Here is a 23545-nt window from a genome sequence, read left to right as displayed (position 1 = left end):
GAACTCAGAAATCCGCCTGCCTCTGCCTCCCGAGTGCTGGGATTAAAGGCGTGCGCCACCACGCCCGGCTCTAAGTCATATTTTATGAGTACTTTGGGTGAAGTAAAGACTTTTATACTTTTAGAATCTTGTTCACAGGAATTCTAGTGAAAGAGAAAAGAAATAGTTGTATACCTCTCACCATTTCTTCCACATCTGTCTCTGGACCATTCCCAGAGCTAATATCAGTGGTGTGCTGCGGCAGAGTTCACAGTGTCGCTGCCTCATAGGAGCCCAGGGATGATTTGCTGTTTGCAATGGGAAGTGGTTACTGATTGCAATGGCTCTATTCTGGATCTGATTTGTTGACTCTTCATTTAGAGTAAGATAGCAAGTGGTTAAGAAATAAGGATGTTTTCATTTTCTCATTTAGCAGATGTGAAGGGCTTTCTAAGAGGTACCATCTCTGAAAAATTGATCAAACCCTTTAACTCATATCTGATAACAAATACACAAATGAACTTATGAAATAAAAAGAAAAATGTTTTCATGTTCAAAAGAGTTTGGAAAAAAACCCAATGTAGACATTAATATCAAACTAATCTAGATGTTAACTAATTGATTAACTAATTAGTAATTAGTTGGTGAGATAGCATCTTACTTACTGGTATCTTGCTCTGTTGCTCAAGCTGGTTTAAAGTTCCTGCACTCAGTCTTCAGAGTGCTAGGATGAATGGCATGCATCATCATATTCATTTCAATGTTCAATTTTATTTATTGTAAGGGTTTTGAGATTACTTAGTATCTTAATATTATTTGAAAATCCATATAGTAGAGATGTAGTATTTTTAAATATACGTCCTGTCTTCTACCAAGACGAGATGAAAAAGTATGGATAGTACCACTCCTGGCAGCTCAAAAAAATCTCAATTAGATGGTTTAACGTTGTTAGTAAACTTCCTGCCATCATGGTCTACTGCATCTGCATGACATACTGAGGGGTGAGCACACTTTTCTAGCCATACTGACAGTCTGGGCTCTGGTATTGCAAAGTATGAGATGTGTGGTTACACAATATTTTATGTGTGGTCAATATAAAATAATGGCACTCTTTGTTTCCCTTCCATTTAATTAACCTTTTTAAGAAAAAGACTTGGATTTAATTGATAGTACTAACTACTCAAGATAGAGTGCTATTCTTTTTTCATGGAAAATGAATACACTATATTCTGATTGTGGTTTCCCCTCCCCCATCTCCTTCCAGATCCTCCCTGTCTCTCCACCCATCCAACTCCACCCTTTCTTTCTAGTTTTAGAAAACAGGCAAATAAAAAGAAAACGAAGAACAATGCTGATAATAATAGTGAAAAAAAAAAACAGCAACAAATCAGAAGAAACACAAACAGGTACAACACACATGAAAGCAAAATTCATAAAATCACAAAATCAGAAACCCTAATATACAAGCACCAGTAAGATTAAAAAATGTCCAAAAAGGTATATAGATTAAAAAAAAAAAAACAACCAAACCAAACAATTTACAAAATCACCACTGAGTTTGTTTTGCATAGGCTGTTTCCTGTTAGGCATGAGGACTACCTGTAAGTGTGTAGTGCCACTTTATGTACCCAGTGAGATGCCATTGGAAAAAATTGATTTGTCCTTGACAAGCAGTTGTCAGTTGGAGATAACTTCTGGATTAGGGATAGGGGCATGTGTCTACTTCCCCCCTCAGCCCTGGGACCCCATCTGGCTAAGACCTGAGCATACTCCCACAGTCTATGTGAGTTTGTATGTGTGTCAGTCCCATTTATAGTCCCATTGAGTCTGGAAGATACCATTTCCTCTGTATCACCCATCCCTTTTGTCTCTTACAATCTTTTCTCTTCCTCTTTTGCATAGGTCCCTAAGTGCTGAGGGGAAGGGTTTGTTGAAGACATCCATTTAGGACATAGTGTTCCAAAGTTAGAGTGCTACCTTTAATAAAGCATTGTATACCCTATTGTCTTAGTAAGGCCTGAGTCTCTCATGGGTGATGAATCCATCCTTACCAAGTACTGACCTCAAATCTAAATCCATTGTCACCAGGCACTGATCTGTGTCTCTTCTAATTAACTTGTAGAGAACGTAAGGATGTGCTTGAAGGTAATGGTGGGAGTCCTGGTTATTTTATGCAGAAGGAATGATGGGGAATCAGTTTCTAAAACAGGGAGGGGTAGTGCAGGAAAGGGAAAGATATGTCCTAGAACTAGAAACTGGAAGCTATGATATGAAAACCATCCAAATAATCTATCACAAATGACAGAGAAGAAGAGACACATCCCCCGCCTTGCACCAGGGACTTTGACTTCTTGCCCACCTCAGTGGAGGAAGGCATTGCTCCAACAGCCTCAACCTTATCTGTATTTTGAACTCTTGATTATTTCTCTTGAGTAAGCAAACATGATAAATGCCTTTCTCGACTAAATCCAACATCTTTTTCCCTTTGTTGCTTCTTTTTTTTAAATGAGATAAAAGACCTCTGAAGTCCTGTTTCTCCTGTGTGTTATATCTTTACAGTTGATGGTCCTCTCCTTCCTGCTCCAGTATCTCATTATACACTTCAGTGTCAGATAGGAGCTTCACCCTGCCATATAATGAGGATTTGAAGTCCTTATCTGAAATGAAGTGTCTCCACATTTGACGTTGATGCTTCCGTATTGATGATTTTTTTTTTTTTACTTTGCTTTCCAGGGTACCATTCATGGACCTGTACAAATGAAACTCCAGCTCTGTCTCTAACCATTCATGCTCTAAATTTACGTGATCATGTTTCCCTAAGCCTTTCCTGATCTATTTTTATGGCTTCAACTATTGCCTATTTACTGATGACTCCTGATCCTACCTCCAGTCTCAACCTGCCCCTTGATCTTCATACCTGTGTATCCAACTGCCCCGTTAGTTCATTCAGAACACCACCTGGATGTCCTGCAGGCATCTCAAAGGCAACATGTTGAGAACAGAGCTCGTCACCGGTTCCCTAAGCTGATTCCTTTTCAGTTCTTTGTCTCACTTGATGTCTCAGCTCTCTAATCAGTCATGCAAGTTAGGAATCCCCTTTGATTCTTCCCACGCCTTCATTCCACAGATAAAACCTACAGATTATGCTCTTTAAAAATAGCTTGTGTTTGTCTGCTTCTGTCTTAGGCTTGTTGCTTCTACGCTCCTTGGAGTAGGCCTTTACCTTTCCTCATCTGACTTCTGGAGAAGTTAGCTTACATTCTTGTTTTAGTTCTCTCCATATCCCCCCACCACCACCACCTCCCTCGTTGGCTATATGCCCTAACTTTTGAAAATAGATGTATCTATTGTTATTTTATGTGCACGAGTGTTTGCCTGCAGTTATGTGTGTGCAACATGAGGATACAATCATCTAGTCAAAGTCAGGTCCCCTGGAAATGGAGTTGCAGATACTTGTAAGCTACCATGTAAGTGCTGGGTGGATGCACAACTTCTCTGTAAGAGCAGTGAATATTTTAAAGACATCTCTCAGGACTTCAGTCACAACTTTTTCAGACACAAATACTACCACCTCATTCTTCCCTGAAGAGTTTCCATGGCTGGCCAGTACCTACAGGTTTAAAGGCCAGGCTCTCACCATGATTTGGGCTGTGGCCGTTTTTCTTCAGTCCCTTTGTTCCACTGATGCTCTGCCATATCCAGAATTGCTCCTTGTTCTCTGAGAACAGCAGCTTATTTTTAGAATTTCTCTCTGTTCCATGGGGTCAGAATGGCCGACATCCTTAGGTCTTGGCTACCTCGGTCCAGTGTTCTACCACAATCCAACTAAGCAGGTTTATTTTTTGTTTTTTTTGTTTCTGTTTTGTTTGTTTGTTTGTTTTTTAAAGAGATGCTTCACTCAATCCTCAGACCAGGTCCTATATATACATCTTTTGGTGTAACCACTATGGCCTCTATATAGCATTAAAATGCTACTCTAGATATCGTACTATGTGGGTTTTTATAACTTGTATTTTAGTAATATGAAGCCAGGAGCAAATGTGCCTTATTTATTTTTACTTTCTACTGTTTAGCTCTAGAAATGGACTCACTAAACAAATGCTGGCTGACTGCCTCAAAGAATAAACAAGATTGCTGTATTTGGAACAGAATATAGGGCCAAGGCTTAGAAGAGTATGCATATGTAAACAGGATTTGGTAACCGACTTGTTTAGGTTGTTAACTGGTAAGGAAGGATAAGCAAAATCTTTAGTTTGTAAATGGCAGTACAGGCCATGCTAATGGGAACAAAAATTAAAAGTGATTTGACTCTTGTCTTTGAGGACATATAGCTCATGGGATTTTTTTTTTTTTTTGAGTCCTATAATGCATTCTCCAGCTGATTTCATAACAGTAGGAAAGCTCTTACAGTACTTAAGAGCATTTTAAGAGAATATTGTCATTGTAATTTACTACGAATCCTAAGATATCCCTAAAGATGTAATAGTGGCATTTATATTTAGGAGGTAACTAACACCTGTGTGATTAGAATTAAAGGCCCACTCAACAGGAGGAAAATCATGAAGGTTACTGGAAACCTAGCCAATCAATCAACTAGCACTACCCAGGGCTAGCAGAGTCTTGGATCTTTGAGAAGAAACATATTACAACCACTTTACTAAACCAGGATCATTCCTAAATGCATTCTAAATGCTTGTCCTTGTACTCACAGATAAGCCTCTCTTTGCAGCAGATAAATGCCACAATGGTCAAATCGCAGAGATCAGCTATCAATCATGTGGGCACCCAGACCAAACGGATACATCTCCAACACAGCCATTCACTTAACGTGTAGGGAAGATCGTGGGAGAAGTGGGTGGGAAGATTGTATAGAGACAAAGAACCAGGAAGCCAACTATGTGATTATGTCTCCCAGAAATGACAGGGAACCTAATCCTGTGACCTCAACAGCATGGCTGCTTAAACAAGACCTGAACGGTGATGTCACCAATAGATGCACTGAAGTAGAAATAGAAAAATATCACAGGACTCCACTCCTAGACAAAGAACTACTGGAAACTCCAGAGTGTGGATATTCCCCTTGGAATGAGCACCTAATTGGTCTGAGCAAGCAACCATCCCTAGAATGATGTATATACCATCTGCATTAAACAGACTCATCAGGTTGTATTTATATAATTATGCATTGATGTATATGTCACAATACTAATTAGGGGTGAGGGGGTTGTAAATTTGGAAGCGAATGAAGGGGAGATTAGGAGAAAGGGGATGGGGAGAAGAGAGGAGAGTGGGGAGTAAATGATGTAATTATATTTAGTTTTTAAAAATTGCGAAAAGCAAATCCATCTCACTAGTTAAATTCTTGGAGTTTTTTTTTTTCATATCAGGTATGTATTAATTTTATTTGTTTCTTTTCTTCCCTCAAAAGTTATTACTTCAGTTTTAGACAGATGAATGTAAGGAATTTGTGTTATGTGTGTGTATGAGTGCATATGTGGGGGAAGTGTGGTTATGTGTGCATATGAGTGTGTGTGTGTGTGTGCTTATGTGTCTCATGTACACTAGGCAAGTGCCAAATATTCTATCACTGAGTTACAGCTTCAGACCAAAGGTATATTGTTTATTTTCATTCCTCATTGTGCTTAGATTCTAAATCTTGAAATGTGAAGGAGAGAAAAAAAAATCTCTAAGCTCCATCACGTTGCTTATCCAATTAGGTCAAATAATATAGAATCCTGGAGAAAACATCTCTAACAGAACTAACAAACTTTCCCTCTTTCCTTTCCATGTCTACTTATCAAGGCAACCCGTTGGGTCTTAAGCCAGATGCTTATTTACTGTTGTTGCCTGAGTCAAAAGATACAGTCGTATTTGCCAGACATTAAAGGTATTACGTAAGGTCTGCACAACTGATTAGACTAATTAATAGCCACCCAGCAATTGCTATGGGTTGGCCCTTGTTGTAGCTAGGTTTGGGCTGATATTTCCGAATAGTTTCCAGGTCTCTGCTTTTCACAGAAGATGTTTGCTCTACAAGGAACAGCACCGTCTGCATCCTCTGTTGGGCAAGAGCTCCCAGGATCCCGTTTGTTTGTCCTGCATAAACACTGAGAAAATAAGATTCCATTCCCACCCATAAAAATAAACACCTGCCTCGCCAATCAGTGAGGACTTTCTAGTCAAACTGTACACACACCATTTGGAGACAGCTTATAGGTTCATGGTGACAGACGATTCTCTTTTGGTGCCTTGGCAGACAAAAGAGGCCTTCCGAGACCTTCACTTTCACCTGTGACAGGCAGAGTTCACAGAAGCAGGTTTGTTATGTCTGCAGTAGAACTCTGGCCACACAGTAATGAGATGTTAATTCCTCACTGTAATGTGTATACCAGCTTCTCAAAAGTATACTTCACTGAACATGAGGACTGTTTAGTTGAGTGTAAGAAGATACAACTCCTGTACCAAAATTCTTGACATTTCTTGTATTTTTTTTCTATTATTTTCAGGTGAACTTCTTCTTCTTCTTCTTCTTCTTCTTCTTCTTCTTCTTCTTCTTCTTCTTCTTCTTCTTCTTCTTCTTCTTCTTTGCTAGTCTCATAAGACATGAACATAAATCAAAAGATGATAATCAACAGAATTTTTACATATGTGATTTTCAATATGTGATACTATAGAAAGATTTTAAAATGCCAGTGTCATTATGACACCAAGATACCAGGACTTCAAAATGCCCATAAAGAAAGGTCGTGTTCATGATCGGTGGCTGTGTTTGAGAAAGATGATCACATCAACTCCATGTTATAGCCACAAAGGCCCCTGGAAGCTGATTTGATCACAATCCCCATAGCCTCAGCATGGTCTACAGCACTCAGGAATCAGCTGACATCATCTGTGGGAGATGCGCATGGCTTGCCATCAAAACCTTAGGAATACCGTCAACAAAAACACCATGTGTGTTCGATGGTTGTAGGACATTATAACCTCATAAGTGAAATATTTTCCTTATTATGCTTTAAACGCTCTTTTGTGAATTAAAGAGAGTTTCTGCTAGAAGTAATTATAATCAGTATTCTACTGTGTGTGGCTCAAAGAATTTGTGTGTGTGTGTGTGTGTGTGTGTGTGTTTTATATTCCAGGACTATTAGTGTAAAAGACAGGAGATAGATGTAATATAAACATGTGGGAAGGACATCTTCCATTTATAACTGGAGCTGTGTTCTCTGTCTTTGGAGGACAATCCCTTGTTAGTCTTTCAGCGCTCTGAGGCAGAAAAAGAAAAGCACAGACCCTTCTTTAGTGTACTAACTAAAGACATATTATATAAACATAAATAAGTAAACATCTTCTAAAAGAGATTTGAAAACGTATGCTGTTGTTCAAAGTGCTCATTTCCATTTAATTTGGGGGTTATTGGCTTGCTTTTGTGATGCACCATGACCCTGAGACCGTTCATTGTGTTTTGTTTTGTTTTCTCTCTTCCAAAATACTCAGGCTTGTATTTCTAAGAACATAGTTTTTATAAATAGGGCACATATTCTATGGGTGGTATATTTTCTTGTGCAAATAATTAGTAGATACACAGTGTCCCACAACTTAAAATCTATTCTGAAACAATATGGCCAAGTTTCAGGCTGATAGTTCAAAACTTAGATGTTCCCCATCATGGCTTCTGGCTCTCACTTCTCTGAGATTTAGTGTCACTGGTCACTTAAGAAGATGATGTGCATCAATTAGCAAAGCATAAAGATCAGACACTGTCTTAATGGCTTTTGGGTATTGTGAGGATCTGGAGATCAAGGTGGAGTGATGTCAGATGAATAAAACATGATCAGAAATAAACTGCCACATGACTAGTCAACTCAGTATATTCTGGATTGTAGAAGGAACCGATCAAGGAAGAACAAGTGGAATGAATCAAGATCTGATGGGAAGGTAAATTGGGGTACCCTTCCTCTGAGTGTCAGCAGAGTCTCCTGGGAACTGCATTCACACAAGGGTTAACAAGGGAGCTCAGATCCCAACTGAGGGGTGTGGCTGTTTCTGTGAACTGAAGCATCCCCTCCTGGAGGGCAGTAGGAGATTCGAACACCTCAAGCAGCTAAGAAACTTACAAGACTCAAGAAGCCCAGAAGGTTCCAGGATTCTCAAGTACTATCTCCATTAAGCAGTGACACTATTGGGGGTAGAAGACCTTGGTAGAGCTGCCACCAGGTTGAGCTGGGTACTCTGGGAATGCAGTTTCTAGGATGTATCACCCATGTTGGGTGGGCTTTTGGTGATGTAAATATCTTCGAGTCACATACTCCTGTAAGTTACCTTTCCCAGATGTTTCTGGGGGGAAATCTTAATAAACTCGCTGGGATTTTGGGTGCAAGGGAGGTAGGCGTAAAGTCTTTTGGAGGAGGCAGTCCTCTTCAGACTCCCACACCTTCCTGCCTTCAACCATGCACCATCCCGAGTTTTCCATGTCTGAGCACTGAGTTCTAAAGCCTCATTTCATGAAGCTGGTGGCCACGAAGTCTCCTTTCGTGTAATGTTTCTTGTGGGAAACAACACAGGCAATACATTAAAGGTATAAGATAAACAAATAAGCAAGCAAACAAACAAACAAAAACCAAAACCAAGCCCAAAGCTACACAACTCTGAGAGCCTGTACAAATACCTCATGAAAATGGCATCCACAATTGCCCTGCAGAAATTCTTTGTGCCGTCCCATTGTGATAGTGAATGTGTCTACCACTTCATAGCCATATTTTTTGGCAGCTTCCAGAATGCTCAGATTTTCTTTATATAAGTTCCGTACTTCACCCTGTGTTGCCAAGCAAGAGACAACTTTTATTTATTATTTATTTTTTGTTAGCTGAGAATTATTTTATGCTTTAGTAACTCAAAAAGACGTTATGTAAATAGCATCTTCTTTTAACAAGATTGGTTGTGTTGGAGGTGAATTCCATATCAATTTTTAAAATAAAGACATGCTCTATATTTTCTCAAAACATCAGCAAAACCTTTCATGTATATGTGATATGACGATGAATATCTACAGAGATACATAGTTTTAAATCTTTCCTTACTTGTTTATTGCTCATAAGTGTATTTACAATTCTCAAGCTGAAGACTGATATTTGACATACCACAAGGCAGACCTTCGTTTATTTGGATTCTCATTTAATTAAGGCACTTGAATAGTAGCTGGCACCTGACTTTTGCTTAGCTTCTTGCTAAGGACAGAATGGAAGGGGATGCAGTGTGTAGTCTGTGCTTGTAAAACACAACATTCTAATTGGAGAAATGGGTATATCCACAGCTAATAAATCCTTTATTGGAGGGCGGGACACATCTCCCCTGACAGGAAGAGTAGCTGCTAGAAGAAGTGGAAGAACTGCACCATTGACACCCCCAGAGAAGACTCCGGAGTAGCTCTGAGTGAGGCTTGCTACTTGGATATGGAGGAGGCGGGTGGTTTGGGGGAAGCAGCAGAACTGAGGGAGGGTCCCCACGGTTGCCCCCTGGATCCCATTCCTCCTTCCTTTCCTACTGTGTTGCTGGCTGACTGTGGTTCTAGTTCAAGTGCACCTTCTCCTGGAGGGACAGCATCGCCAATTACTCTAACTCCACGACCTTCTCATGGTCTGGTCAGTCTCTCAAACCCTGCCTTTGATCTGAGGCGATCCCTCCCCAGTCCAGTCTACTTGCACCTCCTTTCATATCAGACACTATTGAACTCAGTCTTCAACACATTGTCCATTTGGTGGCTACACGGTGGAAGGTGAATGAACTTCTTCAGAGAGCAGTGCAGATGTGTCCTGTCTGCTCCCTGGAACTTCCTTTTATCCTTTCTACATGTTTCTCCAGTTTCTCCAGCAATCCTCTTACTCCATTAATCCTCCCAACTAACACACTAACACAACTAACTAATCACCATTTCCTTTTCCCATCTCTGAAAGGTAATAGAAGTGCTTGATTTTTTTTTTTTCCATTAGAAAAGGCAAACAACAGCAAGATAAAAGAAGAGGGATACAGCAACATGGTATGTTTTTCTGCTGTCTCTGCAGGTCTCTGCGTGCTTAGTTTAATCTCGCATTCAAAGAAGTGTGTTTTCACTCAGCGAATAGAGAAACCTCATAAAGAGTCGGCCCCAGAGGAAGTGACACTACAGTTAACACTTGACAGGTGTTGGGAAGTTACCCAGGTGAGGAGGTGGGTGAGAATATGATCCAGGAAGACAAAGCGTTGATCTAAACAACTGGGAGTCTCTTGAGAGGACGGCGTGCTTCCTGTGTGTGTACACACAACCCTCTTCTCCTGCGCATGCGTACCTATGCTCTGCTGGGAAGGAATGAGTCTGCAAAGGAAGCCAGAGGCTCATCTTGAACCGCTCCGAAAGAATACGCTAGAGTTGAGGATGGTGTGAAGAATCACTGGCTATGGTACCCTGCTCCTTTCTGGTTTCTGCCTGTCTTCTTCCCACCTTTTGCCTTTACTGTTTATAAAGACTGATGAGCTCTGGGGGCAGGTAGAGTTTTAACACAGGGTCCACAACAGAGCAAATGCAGAAGACATTTGCTGGGAAGAATGGATGGGAGCTAACACCCTGAATGTATATGAAGGTCAGAAGTACTAGCGGCTCTAAGGAACAGTGCAATAACAGGAATGTCTGGAAGTATGCGGTGCTATTTGAGTCTCTGGAAAGAATTGTAGCCTTTGAGTAACCCTAAAAGGACTCCAACTCCTAACTTACAGCAGAAAACTATCCAAGTCCCCTCTCTTGATCTGCAGTTGTCCTCAATCTTTCTATTGCCTAGAAGTTAATGTCTCAACTTCCTTTAAGTTACCCAAACTCAAGATGTCCTCACTATGCTGGATTTGGAGTGTTAACGTTGACTACAGTTCTTCTGTAATACAGGCTACTTGGCATTCAGGAAAGCAAAGTTTCGAGGAACGAGAGGAGGATCCCATGGTTTGTACTTGACAAAGCTAGATGGGTGGAACACAGACACAGAAAGAAATCTTAGCCTGCTTACATCTTAAACGGACAGTGTGTTCTTGAACCATGACTCTGCGCTTGCGTATACACGTGGGCTGGTCTCTGTGCTTGAGTAAGGACAGCTGATCCTCTGACCTACAGACCTCTTTCTCTTCTGTGCTAATTTTCCTACTTAGTGCTGAGACAAATTTACTATGTTTAAAAACTGGCTTGAGGCACCTAATGCCTTTCATTTGTGGATAGCCAACTGGGGGAAAAACAATGATCTCTCTCTCTCTCTCTCTCTCTCTCTCTCTCTCTCTCTCTCTCTCTCTCTCACACACACACACACACACNCACACACACACACACACACACACACACACACACTTAATATACTGTTCCTCAAGACATTCACTGATATTGACAATTTCATTTGTGGTTTCAGCATGAATCTGAAAAAGGGAAAGTCTCTTAATATAGCCTCTGAAGCTTTTCATCTGTGCATTCAGTGCTTTTTAGCACAGCTTGAGGTTTTTTTGTTTGTTTTGTTTTTGTTTTTGTTTTCTCCCTTGAATGCAGAACATTATTTACAGCACATTTATGGGCTGGAGTCTTCTGGTCTACAGGAACTTTTAGGGTGTATTTGGAATCATATTGGGTTTTATTTTCATGAAGGCTGATGGGAATTATAGACTGCCTCTTGGGTCCCTTGCTATCAGGGATCCTAAATTCAAGCAGCCTAAGGGGAAGTGGCCTTACCCGTGTTAAAAAGTGCACCCCATCCACCGGCAGGTGAAATCCAATCCCCAACGTCTTGATGATCACTAGGATATTCAGCAAATTTTCCCTGAATAAAATGATCAGAATTTTAAAGTCACAAATGCATTTCTATCTGCTTGTTAATGACATCAACATATATAATGGAATCCTTTTAGAATATGGTCATCTGTATACAGGACTAAACTATTTTATTGTCATAGAGTATAATTTTCTGTAGACAGAATTTTGTGTGCCAATGCATATTATTTAATAATAATAATAATCTGCCTTAAATATATTAATTACTTTGTCTCATCCAGAGAATCACTTATATATAGCAATGAGGATGTTTTAGAGAAGGTTATTAAAACTTTCAATATACAAGCACGTTTTTTCTGAGTCAAACTCTTATTTACTTGGTAGTCTCTGTCCGATTTGAACTCTCTATCTTCTTATGTTAACCTCACAAATGTTTGCATTACAGGTGTGTGCTGACACACCTGACTAGAAAGTACGTTTTGGAGAAAGTTTAAATTAGAATGCTAAATATCCCTGATTAGATATAAAAACATTTCAAAGTGTAAAATTTGCCTTTAAATTTTTAATTTTAAATCCCAAACCTGCCCTTTCAATAAGCCCTGGATGAAGTTTGGTTATGAAAATGGTTCTTTCAAAGAAAAGACGAAGGCCTTGATGACAGTGGCTTCGGAGAGTTACCTCTTTAAAACCTTGTGAATAATTTGCAGGTGATTGGAATTAAGCCACTGGACACCACCAACAACCAATACCGTCTGGTCAGTATTCTCTAGGGGCTGTGATCTGAAATCCAGAAAGAAAAACAACACATGTTGCTTTAGAACAGATGGTAAACATTTTAACTGGATTGCCTCACATTTCAATGAACCATGTCTGGCTTCCTGATCACAAGGCTTCCTTGTCATTTGCAGTTCGTTTTCGGCCACATTAGAGGGTATCTAAGCTTTTCAGCACACTCGATATACCGTGTGCAATTATGACCACACAATGGTGGCATTTTGCCATTCACAGTAGTTCCATTGTACCTTTGCAAGAGATGTTCAAGTGCTTTCTCAAATGCTGGTCTTAATGAAGGGCTTATCCAGAACTGGGGATAGTAGGAGTAACTGATCGGAGTCTTTCCACCATTGACACTGGGGTAGAGTTTTGTGCCATGCAGTTTCTGCCACTCCTGAAGTGTTTCATTCAGTCTCTCAATTAGATAGTACATCATCCCTCTGTTGGTGGAATCTCCTATGAAAAGAATCTGTAAAGAAAACATACCTGTTGTCATCAGATGTTTACATGGTATATAATAAAAAATATTTTATTAAATGCTCACACAATTACACATCTAATTGAAGGATAGCCCTTTACAGCAACATCCTTAATCTCTCCCATCATAACATCCCCCAAACCTTTAATTTATTTCTTCTGTGTTTTTAGTAATAAAGTTATCTCTTGATCAACTAATTAATGTGTGAAACTTTCCTTTCATGTTATTTCTAATTTTTCTATCTCCCCTATATCCATCACTTTTTATTCACCTAATCGGGTAACAAGATTTACTGATATAAAGCTGCACATTATATTGCAGAACTCTTGGGGGTACTTAGGATTTTCAATCTATATCAGGTAGATGTGCAGACTCAGAACTCACTGAAGTAACTCCATAGAAGTAGATCCATAGAAAGCATGTCGTTACTTAAAAACAGACAGAGAGTCATCACACAGGACAGGGGTCTTTCTGAGCAGTGTTTCCCACTCCCTTTGCAGGTCCTAGTGTCATTTGTTTTTCACTGATGTATGTCATACTGCCAGAACAACCCAGCCTCAGGCTCATACTATCTCAAAGCTGTACTGTCATAAACATACCACTCACTTTTTTTTCTTTTGCACTCCAGTTCATTCAGCATTCTCTCACTTGCACACTTAAAATAGTATTCAATCACCATTGTCATTTCTGAACATTTGAATTCAGCTAACAGTGACTGAGACTTTATTGCTTAAAGTTCTGTTCTGTGGAGATTGCCACAGATGGGAAATTTGAGACTCGGGAAGATTGGGGTCATAAATCTCATAAATAGTAAACACAAGACTCAAACCCAGGCTCTGCGACATTAAGTGCAGGTCAGTGGCCCACCTTCTTGTTGCATCTCCTTGTATTAGTGGGGCAGACTTAGGTTTTCTCATGGAACATGATTTGTATTCGACAACATCTGTTTTTCCCTTGTGCTAATCCATCTGCCTCAGGAGTTCCTCCCTGGACAATCCTACCTGTCAAGCGTCAGAACCAACATAAATGGCGCCCCTAACAAAGGTCTCCCCTAGTGTCTCAGCTAGAGTGACTCACTCTGTATTCTACAAGTCCATTAAATTTTAGCTTCGTTATAGATTTTTATCAAAGGCTACATGACGTTATGGCTACTTGCACGTGTGTCTTTTCCACTGTATCCTATCAAGGAGTATTTGAAAGGTAAATTTTGAAGTCTGCTTTCTCTTACAATGCCATGTGTACACATGAAAAGTACTTAGTGAATTGACTATAATATGACTTTCCCCATAGTCAATTCCCTTTGAATGTTTTTGGATAAGACTTAACTCATTCTTCAGTTTGTTTTTTTTCCTCTTTGAGATTTTGTTTGTCTCTTAGTGATTCACATATTTCCTCTGTAACACTTGGGACAACACACACTGCCACCAGTTTCCATATTCACACCCACAGTGGATTTACTAAGAACCTGCAAAGGCTTTTATTTTCCACAGTGTGAAGTAGGTCTGTGAGGAAGCCTAGAAAGTGGCTCCAGATGTGATACTGTTGTCATAAATGTGGTTGCTAAACAGAAGAACACAGCAGACCCCTCAATAATAATCTCAGTCAAATTTCATTGGGTGATAACTAATACTATAGCACAATAAAATAGTGAAAGAAATCAAATGGATTCTTGCTAGGCTTTGCATTTGTTTTGATGGTCTAGATTGTTAATTACAATAAGGAGATTTATTCTTAGTGGTGGAGATTGAACCCTGATCCTCACTCCCACTAGGTAAGCATTCGGTCGCTGAACTATGTCACTGGTCCCTTCTTTACTTTCCATTGTCAGACAGGGTCTGAGTTGCCCAGGTTGGCCTTGAACTTGCTGTGTAGCTCAGGCATGCCTTGAGTTTGTGAACCTATTTTTTAAGTCTCACCAAAGGGCTGGGATTGCAGGTTTGTGGCACCAGGTTCAAGAAACTTCTTACTTTTCAGAGGATTTTGAGCCACCCGGAAACTTCTTTAGGAAGTAAGGACGACTCGCTTCCTTCTGTAGTAGTTTGTTGGGGCTCTTTACCACAGACAGAATTCAGCTTCAACAACGGAAATGGTTTGTAAACATTCCTGGAAGCTAGAAATACACATCCAAGTGCTGACAGGATTATTTCCTTCTGGAGGACTCTTTAGCTGGTAGATGATGGTCTTCGCTGTCTTTCTGTGGTCTTCCTCTGTACATTTGTGTCCTAATTGCTTATGTAGACTCTGGCCATACTGGGTTTGGTACCTTGTTTTATTCTATTTGACTCTTTAAAGGTCTTATATATGATTTTCAGAACTTTCTGGGTTATTAGAAGGCCTTTGAAGTTCAGCATATGAATTTGATGGCAATGATACAATTCAACTCAGAACACTAAGTTAAGAATCATTGAGCTAGAACCTTTTGTTATTATTCTGTTAAGATAGGGTCTCTATGAAGCCAAGACTGGCCTTTAATTCATGATCCCCTACTCTGAGTACTTTCACTGGGACGCTGGAGTCTCAAGTGGATTGAAAACCAGTAAGAACTCCATGCAGATTGGTAGGCACTGTATGCTCCATGATGAGCAAACAAGTTCTGCTACACATTACTCTTTAATGTAGGGGATTCTAGAGAGTTGTCAAGATACAGTCCCGGGAGGAATCATCTGGATGGTTATTTTATCCTAATCTTTTCATTTAGGAAAGGTTAGAAATAATAAACTCTAACTAAAATATTCAGCCTGATGTTAAGGTTGTTCTGTCAATGAAAAACCTTTGACAGAGGTAAATTGGTGTTCTTAGTAAGGAAATACAGCTAGCTTCAGTCCTTCAGCTCATTCAGTACACAGAGCACAATTAAACAATATTATGAATTACAGGTTGGCCTTTCAGTCATATGATTCATACTTTATCTTTATGTGCTTTAGATAATTCAGTTTTGTTAAATCAAAAAAGGAAATAAGTATTATTCATTTTCTTGAAGGATACATCTCATTTTAAAAGACATATTATTATAACAAATATCTGTATCTGCCTGTTGACTTGACAAATAACCTCCCATGAGAACTATTGCCTTACACTGATGTTCAAAGGTATTGGTTGGCATAGGTAATCAAAGAGAAAAGAGTAACAATTTATAACAATAATCAACTTTGGTAATAAAATGCTAAAATAACTAAATTAAATTAGCCCTAAATTAAAGAAAATTTAAGAACCAATGACCTTATGGAGATCTGGTAAACAAACCACTTCGTGAATTGCTAAATGCCAGGAAAGTAGACTTTTTTGGTCTTTATTCTCTTGTTATACTCTTTAAAATTTTTTTTAATGATTTGTTTTTCTGTGTGTTGGTGTTTTACCTGCATGTATGTCTATCGGAGGGTAACAGGTTCCCTGGAAATGGCAATACGAATAGTTGTGAGCTGCCTTGTGGGTACTGGGAATTGAACCCAGGTCCTCTAGAGGAGCAGCCACTAGAGTTCTTAACTGTTGAGCCATCTTTCCAGACCCATTTTTCTATTATATAAGTCTACAGTGACTTTAGCATTTCTGATTGGCACAAAAGTATGCCCAAACTGGTCAACTAGATAAGTTAAAATGGTTGTTTTGTTTACCCAGTCCCACTGTGATTCTTAGGAGCCTCGAGGTTGAGAAGCAAGGTTCTCAGGAGGTAAATGTCTATCTGTCAATGAGACAAGGGTGGCTCAACTGTGATATGCAGCTGAGATGGATGAAATGGCTAATAAAGTTTAGGTCATAATGTAAATCTAGCTCAACAAAACACTTCTCTGTAAATTTTGATATGGTTATAATGAATGTTTTCCAAGTATGCATTTTAATTATATTGGCTCTCACACACAGCCAAGTTGCTATTTGGGGTAAAAATAGATGTAAGATGAAAATTTAAGCAACCCGTTCTCCATCACAAAAACAAAAACAAAAACAAAAACAAAAAACAAAAAAACTAGGCAAGAAAAGAAAAACAAACAGCTGTGCAAGGGCAAATAGATGTATTCCTTCTACTTTGGGCAAAATGATTTGTCATCTTGGCTGGTCTCTTGCTGAAGGAGGGCATAATGCATAAGTTACCTTTAACTGGAGATGATGAAAAGAAACACTCAGGCCTTCTTGTTCACCCCAATTACTGAGACTGACAAGAGACAATGAGTTGTGTAATCATTATAGAATTCATGTGTTACTAAAGGCATATTATAAGTCAGCCAAACTCCAAAAATTTAAACACCTTAATATCCAAGACCCTATGTAACTTGAAAATACTACTTAAAAATTTACATGCTAATCGATGAAATAGAATTAAAGACCCAGTCATAATTCTATATACCTAGAGACACCTGAATTTTGAAAAGGAAGACAAACAAACCAACATTGGATAAAGATTAGCATGTTTAATGAGTGGTGCTGGTCAGACTGGATAGATGCCTGTAGAAGAATGAAAATAGATCCATACATATCACCCTGCACAAGATTCAACTCCAAATGGATCAGTGACTTAAATATAAAGCCAGATACCCCGAATCTAGTAGAAGAAAAGAGGGAATAGGTTTGAACTGATACAGGACAAGCCACTGATAGCTTCAACATTAAGGACAATTAAATTCATGAGACATCATCAAGCTAAAACAAAAATAAAAGCAAAGCCAAAAAAACTTCTGTACAGCAAAGGACATCACCATTTGAGCAAAGAGGAAGCCTACAAAATGGAAAAAAACTTTACCAATTGTACATCTGATAAAGTGTTAATATCTAGAGCATAGAAGAAGGAGAAGGAGGAGGAAGAGAAGGAAGAGGAGGAGGAGGAGGAGGAAGAAGAGAAGGAAGAGGAGGAGGAGAAGAAGAAGAAGAAGAAGAAGAAGAAGAAGAAGAAGAAGAAGAAGAAGAAGAAGAAGAAGAAGAAGAAGAAGAAGAAGAAGAAGAAGAAGAAGNAAGAAGAAGAAGAAGAAGAAGAAGAAGAAGAAGAAGAAGAAGAAGAAGAAGAAGAAGAAGAAGAAGAAGAAGAAGAAGAAGAAGAAGGAGAGAGGGAGAAGAAGAAAGAACTACCACCACAACAAATCAAACAGCCAGAAAACAAATAACCCAGTTAAAACTGGTATATAGAAAAACAAAACAAAACAGTTTTTACAAGTTGAAACACAAATATCTGAGAAACACTTTTAAAAAGTCAACATTCTTACCCACCAGGGAAATGCAAATTAAAAACATTTTGAGATTTCATCGTACTCCAAGGATAAGTAAAACAAATAACATCAAATGCTTGTGGGGACGCAGGGATGGGGGAACACATGTTTTGCTGGCCAGAAAGCTAACTGAAGTAGCAAACAGGTACTGAGGAAATCAGTGTGGAAGTACCCCAAAAATCTGCAGATTAATCTAGTGCAAAATCATGCTATACCTCCCTTGAGCATACACCTGAAGAACTCCGGCATCCTGCTGCAGAGATATTTGGTCATGTTCATTGCTGTTCTACTCATGGTAGCTAGAGATTGGAAACAATCTAGATGCCCACCAACTAAAAAATGGATAATGAAAAGGGGGTACATTTACTGAATGGAATATTTCTCATCTGTTTAGAAACGTGAAATGGATCCATATGACCACAGAGGACAGGTAGCTAGAAAAGGATCGGGGAAGAGGAAGAGGGAATCCTCCAAGGATGGGAAATACAAGAAAATGCTAAAAATAGATAAGGAGAAACTTGAATAGGAGGATTGGATGAGAGAGGATGGGAAGGCAGGATTGAGAAGGAGTATGAGGAGGGACGGCTAACTAAAGGCCTTTTGAAAAATTTAATCAACTCTGTTTATCAGTCATGTTTAAGTATTTTCTTTAAATATGGTGCATATTACTAAACATAAAAAATGCAACCTGCTCAGTATATTTAATGCCTCTTGACTATATGTGTGTTTCAAGGTGACTATACGGTATTGGACAAACAGTTGTGCTGTATTGTTCTAAAGGAGGGAAGCCACCAACATTCCTACCCAGCCGTGACATCTATTTACCTCCCTTAATTGGACTCTTCTTTGAGACATTTTCTTACTGGTTTGAGTCCTGAGCTGTTTTCTGCTGACAAACAAAGCTAAGCTGTTTAATTAATTTTTTTTTTTCAGTTATAAATCTGTCATACTTCTAGACTACTTTCTATGGTGAGCACAGAATCCTGCGGACCCATGCTTATCAAAGTTCCACTCAGCGTTTATTGAGAGACAAGAATTAATTTGTAGACATATAGTTATGATTAACACCCTAGATCTTTAATTGATTTTACTTTGATCCAACACAGTTATTATTATTATTATTTTGGTTTTTTTGTTTGTTTTTTTGTTTGTTTGTTTTTTTGAGACAGGGTTTCTCTTTATAGCCCTGGCTGTCCTGGAACTCACTTTGTAGACCAGGCTGACCTTGAACTCAGAAATCTGCCTGCCTTTGCCTCCTGAGTTCTGCGCCACCATGCCCGGCAGTTATTATTATATATCACAAAAGCAAATATATTCATAAACACAGATGAAATAAGTGCTTAGGTAAAATTAGAGTTAAGTTTAATAGGAGTCCCACATTTATTCAGCCCACCCCACCCCTTACACACAAGTTTGCCTCAGAAACAAATTTCTCAGCTGCTCTAAGGCTTGTTGCTCTCCCACTGAGATGTCCAACCTAGCATTGTTGAAACAAAAGAAAATGCATGAGGTGCGGGAAGTCCAGCTCTGTTCACTTGCCATCAAGTGAGTCTCTTGGTCAGGGTTTCTGGAAACGTGAGCTGCTTTTCAAATCTTAACTGGGTTGTGTCTGTTCTGTTGCCGCCAGGTGGGCTTGCATTTCCAGGTCCTGTGTTGGGATTCACCCGTGGTGTAAACAGTAGAGAAACCATAATGGCAGAAAAGGAATTTAACAAAATGACTTGGAGAATCTCAAGGAAGCAGACCGTTTCTTGAGGGTCCAACTATCCGATTATTCTCAGTGGCCTCTTCAGATCCTGTTGCTGTTATATCCAATTCTTTGGATAAAGAAAACTCAGCATAACATGTCCCTCGAAGCTGAAGCTTGCTAGAGTTAGGACTCCGGAGTCTGCTTTTCTTGTAATACAGTATGTTCATCCTCCTTCAAGGCGATAGTTAAAATTGAGGTTTTCATATGGATTAACAGTCTTCAGGTTGGTAAGGATAAAAGGCACAAGCTTTGCTATGGTCTCACTTCCATAAGAGTAATCCACTCTGTAGGGAACTGAGCCTACCTTTGTCTATCCCCTGCATAGTCCTGCCCCTTTATCTGCTTTTGCCATTTGCATCTGTTCTCTCAGCAGGAGGAAGCAAGAGACTTCCTGGTTTGAATGATAGGATGCTCATAGCGCTCATAGTAGTTGCTCTTGAGAAAAAAGACTATGCCTAAATTTCTTTCTACCTCAGTTGAGTTATTTCAAACTAACAGGACAGCTATACAGCTGCGAATTACAAACTTTTCTCTCTAGCTGCCTGCTTACTTTATGGCGAGTTGTCAGATAGTCCCAGCCTGGGTCTATCTGGTACCTGCCTCTGGGTTTCTCTCTGCCTATGCGATTATCACACATTGAACGCTTCTCTTATTTGTTTTTACACTTGAAATCCAGCACCTTGAGGGATCATGTACTCTGCTGCAACAGAGACTTAGCTCAGCAAACATGAGGAGATGGATGAATGAGAAATGTGACGTCACACAGTCAGAACTTGGGAAGTGGTCTGTAGGACTCTGCCCTGCAGTAGCACCTCAGCCATGACAGGCAGTGCAGGGGTTCACAGACAGGGAGCAGAAATAACAGACAAATTCATTGAATAGAGATTAGGTGCAATCAGGGCATAGCTCCAGCTTCCTGACTGCCAGTCTGAGGATTTTCCTACCTCATGTCTTGCTATATGTGAAGTAAGTTTCTGAGCAGCTTTGTTAATGTAATATTTAGCATTGCTAAAGTCTTCTTGACTGTTCAACATGTTAGAGAGGTAAAAAGTCAGTGTTACATGTGCTTTTAAAAAATAAAATGTATACTACTTTTTTTCCTGTTTTGTATGTATGTAGTATAAATGTGGATTGCATTGTATGTGTGTGTGTGTGTGTGTGTGTGTGTGTGTGTGTGTGTGTGTGTGTGTGTGTGTGTGTGAGTGTGTGTAAGTGTATATGTGTAGAGGCCAGAGGCTGATGTACCATGTCTTCCTCTGGTATCTTTACCTTATTATGCCTTCACTCTTACCTGTTTGGTATGCCTAGACTTTTTCCATGTACATAAGCAGGTTTGTATGTCTACATTTGTTTTTGTCCTGATGGAAATGCTTGCTATATAATCTATGCTTGCATTGCCTCTCAGCATTGGAATTTCATTGAACAGCCTCTGTCTTCCTGACTCATGTCCTTCTGTTACAGTCCCCAGACCACTATGCGGTGACTTCTGATGTCCTGCTGTTACAGTATAGGGTGACTTTTCTGATTCTAGTGATGTCACTTCACTGCTCAAAATGGAGAATGCGTACCTAATGTATACAACTGTTAGGTACAAACGAAGTGAGCATTCTGGTGAATTCTCAGAGTCTGCAGGGACAATGCCCACGTGAGAGCAAGTGGGAGCTGAGTGTGCTAATCATCTGCCCTGGGACTAAGAGGCTCACTATGGTAAGAGTCCTTCGCACTCTTCTGCCAGCCTGCTGGCCTCTGCTCAAGCCACCTTCACATAAGCTTTGGTTTTCTGGTTTTATAATAACATACATTTCTCAATAACACAAAAGAAAATGTCCCCTTTTCACCATGCCTTGTAAAGTTGCTGATAACCAGCTTTTTAGCCAGCTGAGACAATATTACAGAGGTGACAAGTTTAGATGACGAAGGTAGAGTCCCTATGATGGTGTTCTCTGAATGAAAAGGGGATGTGACTTCCACACCTTTTCTCTCATCTGTGGACACAAGATGGCAGCCAGCAGAAAATGGAAGTGACCTCAGACTCCCCAGCCTAGAAATTAGTCTGTTTGAGCCACCCAGTCTACGATACCAGACTATAGCACCTTTAGCTTTCTAAAGAGGAGATCCATCCACTGTGGAGGATTAGAGCATGTTTACTTATTGTTTTACAGATGGAGAAAGGAGCCCCAGAAACAAAGTCACATAATTTAGTGATGAATTTGCATCAACTGCTTTTCAGGTCAATAGACTTAGGCATCTTCTTGGTCTTGTGCCCAGTATTCTGGATTGTGAAGTTAGAATGGAATTTTGGGTAGAGAGCTATCTGGCTGGTGTTACAAGGGTGATTGTCACCACTATACCGATTCAATTTTAACATACAGTCGATGCACGGCCCAAAGCTGGTGCAGTCACAGCACTGCACAAATTTTATCAGTGAACTCCATCTCCTGGAGCATTTCATTTTCTTAAGTAGACAACACACATAATATCTACCTCATAAAGTTTTGATTAAGAGTAATTAAAATTTTCATTTATTCAATTATTCAACAAATATTGATTGGTTGTTATAGAAATTTTAAAGTCTAATCTGGGGTTTCTACCCCACCTTGATCATTCTGTACTCAGATAAGACATACAAGTTTTATTATTTGCAGTAAGCCTTAAGCAGCATGAGAGCTGGGCAGATATCTATCCTCTGTGCTATTAGAAACTACTTTATCGACAACCCTGAGTAATTACTTACTATGTGTCACCTGGGCTCCTCTTAACCCCAACTGTTCAGCCTTCAGGGATAAGTTTTCATGACGCACTTAACCCCTGGTGGCTTCTCCTCCATTCATTTCTTTTCTCCCTCTGGTCATTTTCTGCTGACCTCCAGCCCAGAATCCTAAACTCCAGCTATGTCTCTTCTACCTAGCGATTAGCTGTCAACAGCTTTATTTATCCATCAGAAATAACTTGGGGGCAAGGTCACAAGGCATCACTTGGTTCTACTTGGGATTCTCTCAAGCCAACCCACTACAATTAATTGATTAATTGATGATACAGGAGATTAAAACCAGAGTCTTTGCATATTTTAAGTTCATAATTTACCACTGAGCTAAGACCCCATTCCTACTAACATTCATGAAATAATTACTATACATCACAAACCGTATACATCAATTAGGCTATTGTAATGAATCAAACACACCCCTTACCCTAATGAAGTTTAGAGCCTGGTGGGTTTTAAGATGTGAGAGTCAGTAAAACTGTTCCTTACACAGAAAAACAGCTCAGTTCATATTGCTGACAACAGCTTCTTCTTTTTTTTTTCCAGCTTTTATTTATTATTATTATTATTATTTTCTTTATTTACATTTCAAATGATATCCTGAAAGTTCCCTATATCCCCCCACCCCTGCTCCCCTACCCACCCACTCCCACTACTTGGCCCTGGCCTTCCCCTGTGCTGGGTCATATAAAGTTTGCAAGACCAAGGGGTCTCTTTTCCCAATGATGGCCGATTAGGCCATCTTCTGCTACATATGCAGCTAGAGACACGAGCTCAGGGGATACTGGTTAGTTCATATTGTTGTTGCACCTACAGGGTTTCATCCCCCTTCAGCTCCTTG

The 23545-nt window shown here is 39.6% G+C and overlaps 1 protein-coding gene across 1 annotated transcript in view; it reads right to left on the bottom strand.

Annotated features, from left to right (window-relative positions):
* Cped1 (cadherin like and PC-esterase domain containing 1) overlaps positions 1 to 23545 on the bottom strand; it is a 259149-nt gene that overhangs the window by 9705 nt on the left and 225899 nt on the right. The window contains exons 18-21 of the mRNA XM_021190377.2: positions 12769 to 12989; positions 12425 to 12526; positions 11708 to 11795; positions 8642 to 8788 (exon numbers count right to left, since the gene is read on the bottom strand). Of these exons, the coding sequence (XP_021046036.1) occupies positions 8642 to 8788; positions 11708 to 11795; positions 12425 to 12526; positions 12769 to 12989 (558 nt within the window). The remainder of the gene's footprint in view (positions 1 to 8641; positions 8789 to 11707; positions 11796 to 12424; positions 12527 to 12768; positions 12990 to 23545) is intronic.

This window comes from Mus pahari, chromosome 2, assembly GCF_900095145.1.
Source record: "Mus pahari chromosome 2, PAHARI_EIJ_v1.1, whole genome shotgun sequence".
NCBI classification, from domain to species: domain Eukaryota; kingdom Metazoa; phylum Chordata; class Mammalia; order Rodentia; family Muridae; genus Mus; species Mus pahari.
The sequence above is the reverse complement of the archived record's forward strand: the minus strand, read 5'-3'. Positions and strand labels throughout refer to the sequence as shown.